The 16,536-nt window shown below is 42.8% G+C and overlaps 1 protein-coding gene across 1 annotated transcript in view; it reads left to right on the top strand.

The window, feature by feature from the left end:
- Positions 1 to 380: 380 nt before the first annotated feature.
- Positions 381 to 16,536, top strand: part of LOC136424951 (mothers against decapentaplegic homolog 6-like) — a 42,033-nt gene continuing 25,877 nt past the window's right edge. The window contains exons 1-3 of the mRNA XM_066413605.1: positions 381 to 1,319; positions 2,196 to 2,258; positions 4,356 to 4,424. Of these exons, the coding sequence (XP_066269702.1) occupies positions 812 to 1,319; positions 2,196 to 2,258; positions 4,356 to 4,424 (640 nt within the window). The 5' untranslated portion in view covers positions 381 to 811. The remainder of the gene's footprint in view (positions 1,320 to 2,195; positions 2,259 to 4,355; positions 4,425 to 16,536) is intronic.

Raw genomic sequence — 16,536 nt, 5'->3', positions numbered from 1 at the left:
CCATCATCTGGCGTAAATAAACGCTTTCAGTGATCCTTAATGTTAAAAACTCAACTTTTCGCAATATTTCTGCGTATGGGGCTTTCCTATATGCATTACTTGACGTAGGGTGTGTGTGCGATTAATACACCAGCCCTTATGCTGACAACATGATTTGATGTTTTCCGCTAGAAATATGCATTTCTACTGACTGAAAATACTCAAAATCCGAGTTTTCACGATTTTAGAGCTTTCTTGAAGGTTTTTCCCGTCCGGAGGGAGTGGTGCGTGGTTCCTGGCACAGCCCACAGCCCGGTAATGTGATCTGTTATTTGCGCAACCATCGGCGGAGCGCGCCAAAACGTCTAGACGCCGTGCCGCCGCGCGGACCAATCAGCGCGCAGCAAGCCGCCAGCAGGACTGCTGCAAATTGGGGCCGTGTTTTCGGTGTCTAGACACTCAACAGCAGTGGAACGGGAATCGAGCTCTGCACCTTGACGCTTTCGTGCCTCCTACAGTCGGATTCGAGCCCAACATCCCTGGATTTTGGCACCCATCGATGCCTTAGGAAGTTGCCTACCCGGGTCTGTGGCTGTCCGGAGGATTGGAGTTGCCGATCGCGCGCGCGAGCCGTGTTAGTGCGGGGAACCTTGCGGAGACAGAGCGCGAGTCGTCCCTGCCTGGGTGGGCACCCACCGTGGAAGCGGTCTTACTCCTGCGACTGGGAAGGTTCGGTGGCGGTTTCCTCGGCTTCGGCGTCGCCGTGTGGCCGCAATCGTGCCTCGGATGTCCCTATGCGTGTTGCTCGGGGTGCTGTGGCCCTCCTGACCGCATGTTCCGGTCGCGAAGATCGGGCCTAGTCCGGCGGTTGTGGCGAGCGCGGGTGGCCCGCAGGTCCGGGGTGGATGGGGAGGGCGAGGACGAGTCCAGCGGCTCCGGCTCCGAAGTCGGCGGCTCCTCATCTTGCCAGGCCTCCGACTCGGACCCCGCCAGGCCCTGCGGCGGAGGCAAGCCCGAGGACGACCCAGAGCTCAAGTCGGTGACTTTCTCGGTCCTGAAGAGGCTGAAGGAGCGACAGTTGGAGCTGTTGGTCCAGGCCGTCGAGTCTCGCGGAGGGCTGGAGTCGGGGTGTGTGCACTTCCCCCGGCCCGACGTGCGGATCGGGCGCAGGACGGTCGCCCCACACGTGCTAACCTGTCTCTTATGGAGGTGGGCAGACGTACAACAGCCTCACCAACTTAAAACCCTCATGTGCTGCCAAAGTTATGGACAACAGGACCCGGATAGCGGACCTACAGTCTGCTGTAACCCCTATCACTACACAAGGCTCTGCGGACCAGGTTCGTTTTTCAAAACAACACTCTAGAATCATTTACTTTACTTTACCTTCATTCAAAACCTCACGTCTTCATGCCACAAACGACTGTTTACAGTTGTAGCATTCCCAAACGTGTTGCCACTTTTGTTGCCGAAGTTTGCCACAGTTTTGGCGTACTTTTTGGAAGTTTGCTACAAGTTGAAAATGATGGATGGGGCCCAGCCAAAACATTCTGGGACACGCTGGGGGCACAAGCCTCACTGAACCCTAGCCAACCTATTGATCTGAATATGGAAATATCGCCACTAATTAACGCGGATTTGTACTTTGCCACACCGGCATTGATTATCTCATTTCGCCACATGGTAAGAAAAGTAGCGTTTTCATATGTCGCAATCGGTAAAAGTTGTGGCCTTGCAGAGAGAAAGAAATGAGGAAAGTTGGAAATGGGCTCCTCCCCCGACTGTAACTGAATCTTGGCGGCCCCATTTTCGCGTGCAGTGCTATCATACCATGCTGATTAGATTAGGCAAAACATTGCCGATTCCTTTACAATTTCTCAAACTCTTCCAGACCCAAAACGACCCAATCCACCCTCAAAGCGAGCAGAAATTGATCGAAGGAAGGGCTTTAGCAGGGCTATTTTGCGGTAGTTTGTGTGGTTGTGCGTTGTTTTTCCGGGCCGGGCGGGTAATTAGAATATGAAAGCGGCGTCTGAGATCTGAATTGGTGATGGCCGGGCCAGTCATGGCGCCATGGAGCCCGCTTCTTATCATGGCACAGCGACAGCTAGCAATTAACGCGCCCCGCCATGCTACACAAGAAAAAACGGCCAGTCTGCGCCCCTTCACATCCTACTATCCTCACAAACTTCTTCTTCTTTTGTTTTTTATCACAGAAAGTCCGCCGCCGCCGTATTCCAGATACCCGCTGGACAGACTCAGGAGACTAAGTCCCGAAGGTTCGTAGGAGAAAAGAATTTGCAGGTTTTTAAATTGACGAGAGAGAGCAGAGTGCGAGCGACAGAGTCCAGACGATCTAACCAAACGCTAATACTTGGAATACTTGACTTGTCGGCCTGTCTAAAATCTACTCTTGTTTATCATCAACTGAAGTTAAGAAAAATGTGAAGAAGAAAAAAAATGCAGGGAAAGCTACAGACAGTTAAGCATGACATCAAATCCTTGATTAAACAAAGATGGCTTTATCAATTAGATAATCTCGACTGTCTGAGGTTTTCCAAACAACCATGTGTATTCCAAGTTGGAGCCAAAACTCAAACAAAAGAATTTTGCAAACTCATTTTACAAATGGATATTTTGCGAGAATAAAGTATGTGGTAGCTGTAACAAGTTGGACTTGCGTGAACTTTGTGTGTGTTAAACTTTTGGTCGGGTGCCAACATTTGGTTTGGCAAGGAGGGCAAGAAAACTTGAACAAGTGCAAGAAAAACAAAACCAATTGTTGCGTGCGCAAAACGATTAATCCAGACTCTGCGAAAACTTTGTCTGTCACAACCCATTCATGAAACCATAACACCAGTTTTTCAGATGTGTATTGGCAAAACTTTTGTAGTCTGTCATGCCAAGACTAAAAGTAACAAAATACCAACAATAAGAAAGATTTGAAGACAGTTAAAACAAGAACTGTTATGATACAATCTTTAGGGATACTGTAAAAGCATACTATCAGTATGTTGAGATTGTTTTGATACTTTTAAAAAATCTGTATCAAAAGTATGTTGTAAAATTAATAATTTATCCAATTTGTGTTTGACAAAAATAATGCACCATAGATTACTTTCAAAACAGCTAAAAGTAGAAATGTCTATCAATGTAGCTTACAAATTAGTTTCTCCTATACAAAGTTATTAACAGTTTATTATTAACAATAAGCTATAGTTTTAGAGTTATGCAAGGTTGCCAAAAATGCAACATCTTTCAACCGGTCTTCCCAAAAAAATCAGTCCAGTATTGTTTGTAAGTTTCCTTGTGTCAACTTGTGCACAAACCTACTAACTAACCCACAAACACAGCTTAAACATAGACACCCTCCTAGACAACTTGGCAGAGGTGAGAACGTCTTGAAGCACCTTAACAACCATGGAGTCTTGCTGGAAGACCTTGGTTTGGGGGTCAGGGTTTGTTACATTGGCAAGCGACCTTTGAACTACTTAGTGAGTTAATGTGTATGCTAATCGTTAGGCTCGACGAACCATGGAAAATGTAGGCTGTACTCTAGTCACATATTCTACAAACTTGTGTTGCACTTGGAGCTTTTGGCCACGCCAATTTATTTGCTGGTTCTCGTATTTGGAAAAAATAAGCAGGAAAAAAAATATAAGAAGACCAGCATGAAAACTGGAGAAAGGCAGCACCTTGGAAAATGTAGGCTGTACACTAGTCACATATTCGACAAACTTGTGTTGCACTCGGAGGTTTGGGCGGCTCCAATTTAGATTTTTGGTTCTTGGATCTAGAAAAACAATAATACTGAACCTAAAAAATATGAAAACAGAAATCCCAAGGAGAAAGTCAACACTGGATGCGCTTTTCACATTTTCAACAAACTTGTGTTACACTTCAAAGTTTTGTCACTGCAGTTTAATTTGTTTGTTCTTGGATTTGGAAAATGTAATGCTGAACTTACAGATCAACATGAAAACAGAATCTGGGGGGAAAGTCTGGACCTTGGGAATGGTACACAAAGTTTTGGGGAGAGAACACAGTCACTCAGTTTTCATCTGATAGTTATACTCTAGACACAGACATTAACTTGTTGTCTGCAAACGCTGCCTGAGGAGCGCTCTTTTGCTCGTTTCTTACCGAAACAGATGAGTGTCTTAGGTTTATCCTACTCCCAATGCTACCCCTGGGGTCTTTATATTAATTTTCTAGCTAAAGTCATACAAAGAAACGATTTGTCTAAAGCTAGGGCATTTTATTGTACTCTCTCTTAATTTTGTTTTTGCATGTCCTTTCCAAGAAGTAAGACAATTAACTTGTGTGGCCGTTGTGTTGACGTTATTTGATGACATGTTTTTCTTCTGTTTCTGCAGAATCTGTTAGTTCTAGTACAGAAACTGGTGCCTCGCCTTCCCTCTACCCCCCTCCCCCTTCAACTTCCGGTAAGTTCACGTTTTCTTTCCAAAATCTTTTAAGAAACATAGTTTTTGAGAGTGGCATTTGCTCTCATTCATTGAGTTACTTCTTCTTTGAAGTTCTGTGTGGCTACAGGATGGTGTAAAGCTTTTCTCGAAGTTACACATGCTTCAAGTCAGTGGTGAAGTTTCCAAAATAGTTTTTTAGGCTGTAGACGTAGTATTTTGGTCTTTACTAAGATATATATATCTGGTATCTCTCGCTGTTCTACGATATCTTGTAAGTCAGGTTTGGGTTGAGCTGGGTTGTTGTCTAAGTTTTTACAATTGTTTCTTGGAAGGAGTTCTACATAATTAAGTTTTTTACTCTAGTCCAAAGGAGATCATCATTTAGGTGGTGACCCCAGCTTTGCACCTTATCCTGTAAGATTCTTCTTCATTTTCTTTGTCATGGTATGTTGGATAGTCCCTACAAGCAAATAGGTAGAAAGTGATTTCTTGAAATGTAAGGGTATAGTTTTGGAAGCCTTACAGACAGCTTGGTACTGAATATACAATGAATTTAAACCCATTTGGAACAGCTTGCTTCCACCGTATTACAGTGTCTTTATTTTTATCGTACACAGTCATATACATGATTCGCCTACAGTAATTGTTAGACTAAGGATAAGAAGTGTCTTTCGTTTGAGTTCAAACGACCAGTGCTAGAACTAACATTGTGGTCTGTACCCCACCACGGACACATATAACACACACACAACATACCAACCAACTGTCCAACATTTTACAACACTGTGCCAACAACCACTGCTTGTGTCAAGCAGCCATTGCAAGATTTTACTCCCAGCCTGCCAAACATTATTTCTAACAGTGATTTGAAGTATAGTTTCTTGCCTGACAAAGATTATTTCTAGAGTGATGTGAAGTATAGTTGGAAAGATTTCAGATAGTTTTCTTGGATTTTTAGCCCATGTGGGGTAGTCAGCTATGTTCCTTCAAGAAGTCTTAACAAAATGCTGTTGCTTTATTTGTTACAAGGAGATCTTTAGCCAGTTTTCTTGGATTTGTGGCTCTCGGATTCGGAAGGAATTATTGCTAAAGAATTGTCATCAGAATTGCTCCTCAAAGACTGAATTATAAATGTCTTAGCAGAATTCCTTTGGTCTAATTGTAAGAAGTAGGAGATTTTCATCCAGCTTTCTTGGATATGCATAGCTCTCGTGAGGAACTTAAGTTTAGAAATTGCTCCAATTAAATTGTATTATAAATGTCTTAGCAGAATTCCTTAGCTTTAGTGTAAGAATGAGATTTTCAGCCAGTTTTCTTAGTCGTGTAGCGCTCATTTGAAGGAGTTAAGGATTTGCTCCTTTTAAACTGTATTATAAATGTCTTGGCAAACTTCCTTAGCTCCAGTTCTAACAAGGAGGTTTTCATTCTCATCGAACTTGCTCCTCGAAGACTATATTACAAATGCCTTGGCAGACTTCCGTAGCTCTAGTTGTAAGAGAGAACTCAATCACCGGGATTGCTCGATCAATCCCGACCTAACCGAATTATCAGAACCGCTTCCAGGCATTTAAGGTGTTGTTACACGTGCTGTGGCAGGTTTTCGCCGCCTGCGTGCCCAAATATGCCATCTCTCTTCCCGTAGCACTATTGTCATTTACATTTGTCAAAACTGGTGGAGTGGAAAAGGCTCTGGAATGTCAAGTGCCTCAAAAGTGGTAGCTCGCAGAGGAAGCCTGCAGAATTGAGGCAAGTTTGTGGAAGAGGGTTTTGTAAGGGCTTGAAATACTGGGTCCATTTACACTTTTGTACACCCAAAATTTGAGCTGTGCACCTAAATTTTTACTGTGGGTGCACCGGTGCACCTTGATATGCTTTGTAGGCCATACAGGGCTCGAAATAGTGGGTGCATGTGCACCTAATTTTTGACTGTGGACCTTTGTAGAAGAGTGTTTTGTGGTTGTCAGAAAAACATATTTTCCCTGAGATTCCAGCACATGTTTGGCATGCTAACACAAGCCGAGGTTATTTTGATTGACAGTTTGCCATGATTTAAGATTATAGAGTCTTAAGTTAAAGAAAATTGTTGTCTGTTTAGGACAGAGATGTTTTCAATCTTCCTCTAGTTACGAGGAAGTTTAATTCAAGTTCTTACCTGAAGGCTAATTCAAATTGCAAGGAACAAGGTACATTTTGTAATGAAGAAACACGTGTTGTTATTTCATGGGAAAGGTGACTAACAAAGAATGGTGTCCCTATCTTGAATACCTGAATTGGTAGAAATATGTAAGTAACTTCTTGTGCAAAAAGAATGTGTCTTTCCTTGCGTTCTGTCTTGGCGTGGTTTATCCAGAGTTTTATTTATTTGTGGAAGAAAAGGCAGGGAGGCTGAGACTGGTTCTGGGTCTACATACCTGTCAATTTGGTCTCCAGAGGGCGGAGGTCAAACTAACTTTATTGTAGGAACACAAATATTCCTTTCTCAGGTCTAGTGCGGGTGGAAAGGGAATTTTCCAAGCTGTAGTTTCATTTTTTAGATAATTAAAACAGTACAAGACAAGTTAAATGCACTTTGTGCTAATTATAGTATCTCAAAGAAGCTTCCATTTTTCAAGGAGAGACGCTTTAAGTAGGTCAAACGGAGGTTGAAAAGGGGCGAATTCAACCGTCTTGTTTGTTTTTGTGCCGGTGGAGAAAGCATCGCCCGAGGCACAATGTACACTGACCTCAGGCTTTTGTTCCGTTGGACAGAACTCTGGGGTGAAGAGCTGCGTGTTGGAAAGTGTTTGCAAGTTTCGTTTTATTTCCAGGACCCTTTCTAAAAGTTCAGAACTCTAGGTGTTACCTCCACTAACATTAATCCACAAGGTTACATAGATCTGCCATTTTGAAAAACCGTGGGTTTGAGAGATCTCTAGTGCAGCACATCCCAAGTATGCATGGTCCAGATATACTGGAGTGCATTATACTGGGGGACGTCGGGTTGGAGATCTGTTTGGATATATCTTTTCAGGGTGACAGAATTATGTACCCTGGACAGTGGAATTATGTTAGTAGATGTTAAGTCTGGGGAGGGTGGGAATTCGCACAAATTGACAAAACAAGCAAATTTTGTTAAATGTAAGTAAATTTACCTAGATTTGAAAATTGGTAGTTCTGAGGGTGCAGTTTTGTCCTTCAAGGGCTACTTTCAGACTAATAGTGATACTAGCCATGTTTTTCTTATTAGTGTGATGTACAGGATGAATAAGTTACCTATGTGACCATTTTGCTAGGTTGAGGGGAACTGTAGGTCAGTAACCTCCATTGTAGAAAAAGATGACAATTTTTCTTCTTCTGAATCCCTTTGCAATCAAATACTAGCTGTAGTTTCCAAGTAGATCTATTTCAGAAAGCGTTTGCAAGTTTTGTCTTTTTTGTAGGATTAAATCTGAAGACAAATGCTAGCTGCAGTTTTTTGCAGTATAGGAATGTGGTAAATAAGTAACCTATGTCCTTCATGCATACTGTGGCAACAACTGAGTACTCTATGTACTCTATAAAAGACTGCACAACCCCTATATGTACATATCTAGTAACTCAAGGACTGTTTGAATAGCCGGAGAATCGAACACATGACTTCTCAATCCAGGAAGCTTGATGTTACACTATCTTAAGAACATTTAGTCAAAGATTACTTGAACAAGAAGAGAGAGAAGCTTGTATTTTCCACAAGGTGTCCCATTGGTTCTTCTGCTCAACTCAAGGTCATCTGAGGTTGTGTGAAATGCGGGTTGCCATGACAACGGCACCTTGTTTCTCCTCCTTCCCTACCAGTTCCATCCTCATTAGTAGCAATCAGCCCCAGGCCCTTCCCTTTATACCAGCATGGATCAAGCCTTGGGGGAAACTCTGCCATTGCTAGCATGCCTGGTCTCCCTTGGGTACTGTTCTTATAGCATGTTTGTGGGGGGAGTTTGCCTAGGATATAATTTTTGCAAAGTTGTGCCTCTCTCTTCAGGTTTCAGATATTAGGAGTGGGTTTAACTGTAAAGTAGAACTGTCTCCAGGACTGTTTCTCCGTCCAGGGACGGAAATTTCCTTCGTGGGAAGGAGAAAAATCTCACCCCATCCATCAAAAAATCAGAACTTCAGGACATGAAACTGAACACAACGGTCCACAAGAGTCAAAGTAGAATCTCTGTTAGCGTCTGTATTATACAAACTTCCCTGGCTGTTGTTTTCAAACTGATAGGGGTCAGCTAATTTTGCCGATGATACTTCCCTCTAAATAAGTGTAGGCGGAACTTGAAGCGGGGCTTTATTAACGTCTGACTGGCGGACTCCTCAGCGTTTAGGCCGAGATGTGAATCTGGCGAACTGGCCAGTTCCCTGGATGAGTTGGGCTAGTTGGGCAGACTGACTGGCTCCGAACCGCAGACAGAAAACATTTCCTACTAATCAGGCTGCATGGGCTTCTCACTGGGAACCTCTGGGGGGAACTCAGGCATCTTTTTGGCCACTGCAATTTGTTTACTTGGTTTCCAGACATTTTGGAGTAAATTTCAGGCATTTTGAGTGAAATCTAGACATTTTAGAGTAAAATCTAGACATTTTTTAGTGAAATTTAGACATTTTTGAGTTAGTACACATGGGTTTCTCACTGGGAACTTCTTTTTGGCATCTCCTTGTTTCTCAGACATTTTTGAGTGAAAATTAGACATTTTTAAAGTCAAATTTAGACTTTTTTTTTATTCAAATTTACACAAAGTACACATGGGTTACTTAGACCCCGTTCACACTCATTTTTTTCAATCGCGATTGAAGTATAATCGCGATTGAATCGATCCGATCGCGATTGATTTTTTCAGTGTGAACGCTCCCAATCGCGATTGGAACGATCCAAAACGATCCAATCGCGATTGGATTGTAACTACCTCCGGAGGTAGTTTGATTGGATTAATTGCGATCGGATCCAATCCAATCCTGTCAAATTTTGAGTGTGAATGCAACTACGATTCATTCCTTCGCGATCGGCGGAGATTTCGGCTGGTTTCGGGGGTGGGAGGTCATACATGCGGGTACGTGGGGTCATAGTTCGCATCGCGCGGGAAAACAACCCAAGCCGCACGTCAGATCGCTCTCTTACAACAACAACAACTTTTCATCGTCAACAATGCCCAAGAAGAAGAATAAAACTCCGTCAGCAACTTCAGCTGGTGGCAGATGGCGCGATGAGGAGACCAGGGTCCTCATCGCAATCTGGGGGAGAGAGGAGGTGCAGGCCAAACTGGGGAAATGTCACCGAAAGAGGGACATTTACCGCACCAAGTGACAATGTCTAGCGGAAAAATAGACACAAAACAAGGACAACAACAACAATAACAACAACATTTACCAGATGATCGCCGATAGCATGCTTCAATAGTGCTTCAATCGCGATCGGATCACGGCGTACTTTAATCCACTTTGCGAAAAGCAGTGTGAACGCAAAAGTTTCTTTGCGTTCAATCGCGATCGGATCGAACAATCGCGATTATACTTCAATCGCGATTGAAAAAAATGAGTGTGAACGGGGTCATACTGTTTCAGTTCCAATTCAGTTCCAGGGCAAGATAAAAATAGGGCTTGAAGGAAAACTTGAATCTCAAGCCTTTACATTTTCTGAATAAGAGCACAACGTTTCTTGCCTAATCTTTCAAACCCGCTAATTTAACTCTCAAAACATCAACGTGACAGAAACGAGTCTTCCAAAACAGAATGCTGTTGGAAAAGTGAACTGAACTGATCTCTTTTCACAATTGACAAAGCAGTGTTTTTCACTGCACCTCCAAACCCACAATTTTGTAGGAGAATCTTCCGAACGGAATGTTGTTGTCCACAACTCTGCGAACAGACCACAGCTTCTCTCCCTGCATGTTGTGTTCTTGAGAAACGTTAAAGGTGAAATTCTTGAGTACAGGGATTTGGGGATCAGTGGAAGGGAGCACTCTTGACAATAGGCCAACATTCTACAGACTAGAGGTCTCCGGTGTAGAGACACCCCTTTCCGACCAACTCATTGTTGAGCCGCCGCCAATTTTCTGTCGAAATTGATGAGATTGAGCAGGGATTTCGGGGAAAGCGCCTTGCTGGTTAGTTTTGGGGTGGGAACGGATTTTACGTCAGTTCTAAAGGTTGTCTGTTGTGTTATTGGTAGGGTGGGTGTGTAGGGCCGTTCTAATTTGACTTGTTGGTTTACAGGAACATGTAAACAAAGTCTGCGGAAAAGAAATCACTGAACATGGTATACCAAACAACAGATTTTTTTTGTTTTTCTTTCACATCTTCTTTGACTTTGGAAGACTTTGCTTAGATTACTTTCCGTTTTCCAGTATTTTTGTGTGTGTACAATCTTTGCTCGTTTTGAAGCTTCTTCGTACGATTTACAGTATGGTTGAAGACTTATCTTTTTTTGCATCAAGACATAAACCTAGTCCCTAGGCTTTATTTCCAGTACGTTTTTTTAGCTAAGCGAATTTTTGAAAATAAACCAACAAAGCAACAAATTCAATTGGTGTGGCAAAAATATTCCAACCCTAGCCTGGATGCCAGATCCTCAATCTCTAAAATATATATTTTAGATTTAGATTGGGGGTCTGGCATACAGGCTATTCTAAGTTATCTAACCCTCATTCATTGTGAGTAGAAAGTTAGCGAGGGATGTAGGCATTCAGGAGTCAGAGAGGGCAGACACTGGGACTCCACTGGGCAGGAGTTTTTACTGAGTAACCCACGAGGATCATGGGGGTGTGGGAAAGTTACACCCAACTCTCATCACCTCAGTTGGCGTTTAGTAGCCTCCACCAGGCTCCTTGGGTCGCTGGAAAAATAGTAGAAATCGACCAAATTGACAGATAACATGCCAGAGTTAGCCAGCCAGGGAGTACAGTTTGCGACTATTCTCAAGCTGGCTAACTAGATTTTTATTATTTTTCCAGCGACCTATGACGCCTGGAAGAGGCTAGGGTTTTAGATACTTGGTCAGAAGTTGTAGTTATGGTTTAGGGGGAAGGAGCATTGTGTATGTTGATGTTGTGGTTAGGACTTAAGGGATGTCATTTATCAAATCAGTCTATAATAACTGTCAGCGGACTTTTTTCTTAGAAGATAAATCCGATTATTGTCAACCAGATCGTATGTTGGGGCAAAAATACAACCAATTTTAAGGGATGTTCATTTTAGTGATACCAAATATATTGACAGAGGTGCAGATTCTTTATTCTTTTCCTCTATAGACGTGCTATTTCCTGAAAATCGACCTGAATATTGATCAGGAAAATACCAATACAGTGGGAATGTCCAGTTAATCTTATTCTCCAAGCCACCGACTCTAAAAGAATCGCCACACGTTTTTCCCTTGGATAAGTACAGTGAAGGATGGAACGGTTGTCAGTTGAAGATGGTGAGTTTGCAAGAAGCCTAGTCCGACTGGTGGATGAATTACTGGGCAGAAAGGGGCTGGATATGCCAGCAGGCCCCTGGGGAGGACCCAGAGCCTCCACTCATATATTCAATTATGGTGACTGGCTGTGTCCAAAGTGTCAGAGGAACGCTCAAGAAGGGTTCGTGTCTTTAGGGAGATGGGTCTTATGTCTTGAGTCAGTGCTGCACTGAAAGACATCGCTAAAGATTTGCTATATTCAAGGAAATGTCATTGTTTTAAATTTGAGTATACGAGAGACATTTCTACAGTCACACAATGGAACGTCTTTTCGTGGTGGTTTTAAGTTCGCGGTAAAGAGTTCACTGTAAACATAAAACCACCGTGAACATTTCTGCATTTACAGTAACAGAAGGAAAAAAATAAGTCCTGGCCTCTGGACGTGTGCATGAGTGGCTTATTGATGGAAGATGGAGAGGTTGGGGTACACTAGGGCAATCAGTTCTCCTGCCCTGTCTGTACATAACTAGTATAGATGGCACCTATGGTATAAATCCTCGTACTGATTTAGTTCAAATTACTCATCATCAAAAACTGGTTCACTTACCTTGTAGAAAAATTTGTAGTGGTTTGATGTCATCTAAAATTGGTTGAAGTATTGAATGATCTTTCTACATTTTTGTGTTTGTGTATAGGTAGGGGGAGGGGTAGACCTTTTGAAGGTAACAAATAGAATGTAGTATGAAAATATTATCAGTAATATATTATGTAGTAATTGAGTACTGATAAGTAGCCTTGTCAAACTCTCAATGAACTAAATTGTGTGCTCATATTATATAACAGAACAGGTAGAATGCGTCCCTTAGTCTGTAACATTAACAACAAACAAAGCCAACAAACAAGTCTTTTTCCTTTCCAAATCAAGCATGGACAGAATCTGTATATGCTGCTAAAAATAGCCTTGTCAAAACTTTCAATGAACTAAAATATGTCATTGTTAGACAATGGTTAGAGCATGTCCCTTTGATTCCAGTCTTGTGACTCTAGCATTCACGACTATTTACATCAAACAAACCACGTAATGACATGTCTTTTTCCCTTCCAAATGAAGCATAGTCGCAATTAGTATATGCTCTTATAAGTAGCCTTGTCAAAACTTTAAATGAACTAAAAGAACATGCTTATGACACAATTATATGTGCTCGTAACACAATGGCTAGTGTGCATCCCTTACTTAGTCTCTGTTGTATTCACGAATATTAACGGCAAACAAACCCCCTGTCTTCTTCCCTTCCAACTCAAGCGTAGACGCAATTTGTCATGGTTAAGCAGGGCTGTTATACCGGGCGCTCGATAATGTTGGGGGCAGCGCTGAGACGAGCGTTGCCGCCGTTACGTTTACCCCCGCTCCGAGGCACCGCTTCTTGTGAGTTACCTCCGTACGTTGGAAGACGTATGTTGATGTTTCTAGTAGAACGCAGATAGGACATGACTCTACCTGAAGCGAAGATGGGTCCTCAATTATGCCGCCGCTTTTATCTGGCGGAAAGGACATGTGTCCTCGGCGTGTCGTTTGTCTTGCACGGTTGCTTGTTAGAAGTGTGCTTGAAAACAAGACATTACCCTGGCCTGTAGCAGGGCTGTCTCCAGCTTGAAATTTTCTTTCTGTCCCTCTCATTGTTTCGGAGCCCATGCTGTTTAATTTCATTGTTATATCTGCCGTTAAAGGTGATAGAAATACAATTGAATCAGTTTCGTGTCATGAAGTTCAGATTTTTTGGATGGATGGGGTGAAAGTTCTGTCAGTCCCAAGAAGCAAATTTCCGTCCTGGAGACAGCCCTGCGCTTTAGTGACTCGTTTTCAGGGCATTTTTACCATATTTTCATTGTTTTTTTTAGGTATTAGATCTAGAAGAGAGTAACTAAAAAAAGTTTCCTTTCATGGAAAGTGTAATATAATCTTGAAGCTTTTTGTTCAGGAGATAAGTTGTATCAGTATGGTTCAAATCTTGTTTTAGTGCAAGACATCACTTTTTCCTTGTTCTTGCAGCACTGAAGTTGTCCAATCCCATATTATAGCCCTGCAAATCCATCCTATCTCCCTATTAGGCTCTTGTATATTCTTTTTCAAAGGAACTCTCCAGATGACAAGTTTACCTTGTCGGCTCCCCTTCTTCTTGAGCTAGTATAATTGGCACTCGGCATTAGGGGTGGCGTCTAGGAGTATATCTTCGCAGACTCTTGTCAATAGTTATAATTACGAGCCCCTAATGCCTCTCTGGGTGAACTGGCGTTGTAATTTGTCTGCAGTCTACAGGCCTCCAGGAAAACTCCATTTGCAGTCAGCAAAAATCTTGCAGGCCCCTCGACGACCTGGAGCCTGCGTCAGAGGCACGGCCATAAATACGGAGAACATTCCTCGGCAAACACTTAAGACTGGCTTGATTTACGGCGCAGAGCTCGTTTCTTAAAGAAGCTAGCCCTACTCCTGCACCTGTAGACGACGTCTTGTGATCACAAGGCTGGAAATACAGCCTAACCTGCCCAAGAAGACCGCTCAGGGGAGAGTTAAAATCTGGTCTATGTGGACAGGTGGTCACTGTAGACAGGATTCTTAATGCTTGTGTCGATGGGAAGTATTATCTAAAGGTGGTCAGATTGGCCAGGTGGACCTTATGTACATGTAGTCACTCACTGACCGTAGATTTGCAATTTTGCTGGTAAAAAATGTTTAAGCTTGTAGGGAATGAGTTTTTGCAGAGAGTTTTCCATAATTTACAACTTGCATTGTTACAAGCCACATCAGAAGTCAGAAGAGAACTCCAGAGGCGCACAGATAGTCTTCGGAGACTGGACTGCCAAAGAGAGAAGAGAGAAGAGATTGTTACTAGCAACAAGGCATTTCAAGCCCTGTGCATTAATATTTTACAGTAATTTACAGGGAATGCCTTCACCTTATTCGAGATGTCCAGTTTGATATACAATTTGCTTGCAGTTTGTTAGCTGAGGGCCAATATCTTTTTTGCAATCGGAGATGCAATTTATCTTGTTTAAACAGTTAAGGGCCAGCACATACCACTTGTGAAGACACTGGGATACAAGGGAATTAGATAAGGACACTTGTAAGGTAGTGAACTCTAAAACTTAATGTTTCTGAGGAATCTACCACAAGATTGTTACCGTCAAAGATATAATCAACGGATTTGAAGAAAATGGTTAAAGTAAACTAGTGGTCACTATAGACAGGATTCATGTAAGGGACCATCAGCAAGTGGTCATAATGGCCAGGTGGTCCTTATATAGAGGTGGTCACTTGTACAGGTTTGACTGTATTTCAATAACAAGGTGGTCCTTATGTAGAGATGGTCACCTGTACAAGTTTGAGTCACTGTATATCAATGACCAGGTACTCTTTATGTAGATGTGGTCACTATTATTGGTTGACTGTACTTTAATTTCTTAAACATATGACAAGAGGTCGTTCTTTTTGTTGTTTGGCAAGCTGAAATGGAACGTCTTAGCCACCACTTAGTTGCACAAATGGGGAAAATCCACTCGTAAGGTCCGCCCCTCCCCCGAGATTCCAAACTGCATTTTGTGTCAATTACCTTGTCACTGCTGATTTGCCAATCTTTTGGAGATCACAGGTTTCCCCGGCCGAACAACCTCGCAATAAAGCAACGCGAGGCCGGAATCGTTTGCAACTCGTTTCCACTATTGACCGGCGAGCTAGCGGGGGCAGACATCTGCCCGATCTTTGCGCCAGATTCTTGACAAGAAGCGATGCGACTCCTGAACTCAGGATCTCGGTGCAAAATGGAGAGATGGGTTATCGTTTGTACGCGGCTCACCCGGTTTCAAAAGCAATTCAGTCAGCAGCGTGGGGGGACAAAGTCATGGCGAAATCGCCGGCCGGGATTTAAACCAGGAAGGCGGCAGCATACTAGTTCTCGCTCAGCCTATCTAGATAACCTACGGTGTGCCTATTTATCAAGATTGTCTTGTATTGCCCCCGTGGAGGTGTTCCAGCATACATACATGTTAAAGAAACGGCACGTTGGGTCCCTATCTCTTTCAAGATCGCATGTGAGCGGCGAATTTCTTTGCAGAACGAGCAGATAAAAGCGTCCGTTTTGCGCACAAGGTTTATGAATTGGGGGCGGCAGCGCTATCGTGCAACTGGTGTAACGCATGCGGAGGCGAAAGTAGGGCTTTGTTGTTAATGGGAAGTGCACGTTGGCACTTTGCAGAGGTGGATGAGGGGTGGTCCGTGACATGCCCTCAGCAGAAGCCGGGTTAGGAACAGGGTTAGGGTTAGCTGGAGGGGAAAGCTGCGAAATATAAATCTCAGGAACGTTCTGCGGAAATTTAGAGCACGGCGGTGTTACTGTATAACTCTAGGGAGGATGAAACTGGTCAAAAGATGCAAATTTAAATGAAAGTAAACTTGAAAATATGAATCTCAAGAGAGCTCCACAGAAATTTGGAGTATGGTGGTGTAACCATATAAGTTATAACTCAAGGGAGGTGAAACAAGGTCAAACCAAGAAAATTTTGATGGATTAAAACTTGAAAATTTACAAGTTGGTGTAGAGATTTGTAACATATAAAGTTGGTGTAACGCCATTGCTTTAGAGATTGCTGATTGAGAACCAACTTTTTCGGTCTGAAGTCCTTTTTTAAAACATTTTTAAAGCAACCTGGATTGAGATATTTATTATTTTTTATGTT

This window comes from Branchiostoma lanceolatum, chromosome 19 (genome assembly GCF_035083965.1).
Source record: "Branchiostoma lanceolatum isolate klBraLanc5 chromosome 19, klBraLanc5.hap2, whole genome shotgun sequence".
NCBI classification, from domain to species: Eukaryota; Metazoa; Chordata; class Leptocardii; order Amphioxiformes; family Branchiostomatidae; genus Branchiostoma; species Branchiostoma lanceolatum.
The sequence above is the reverse complement of the archived record's forward strand: the minus strand, read 5'-3'. Positions and strand labels throughout refer to the sequence as shown.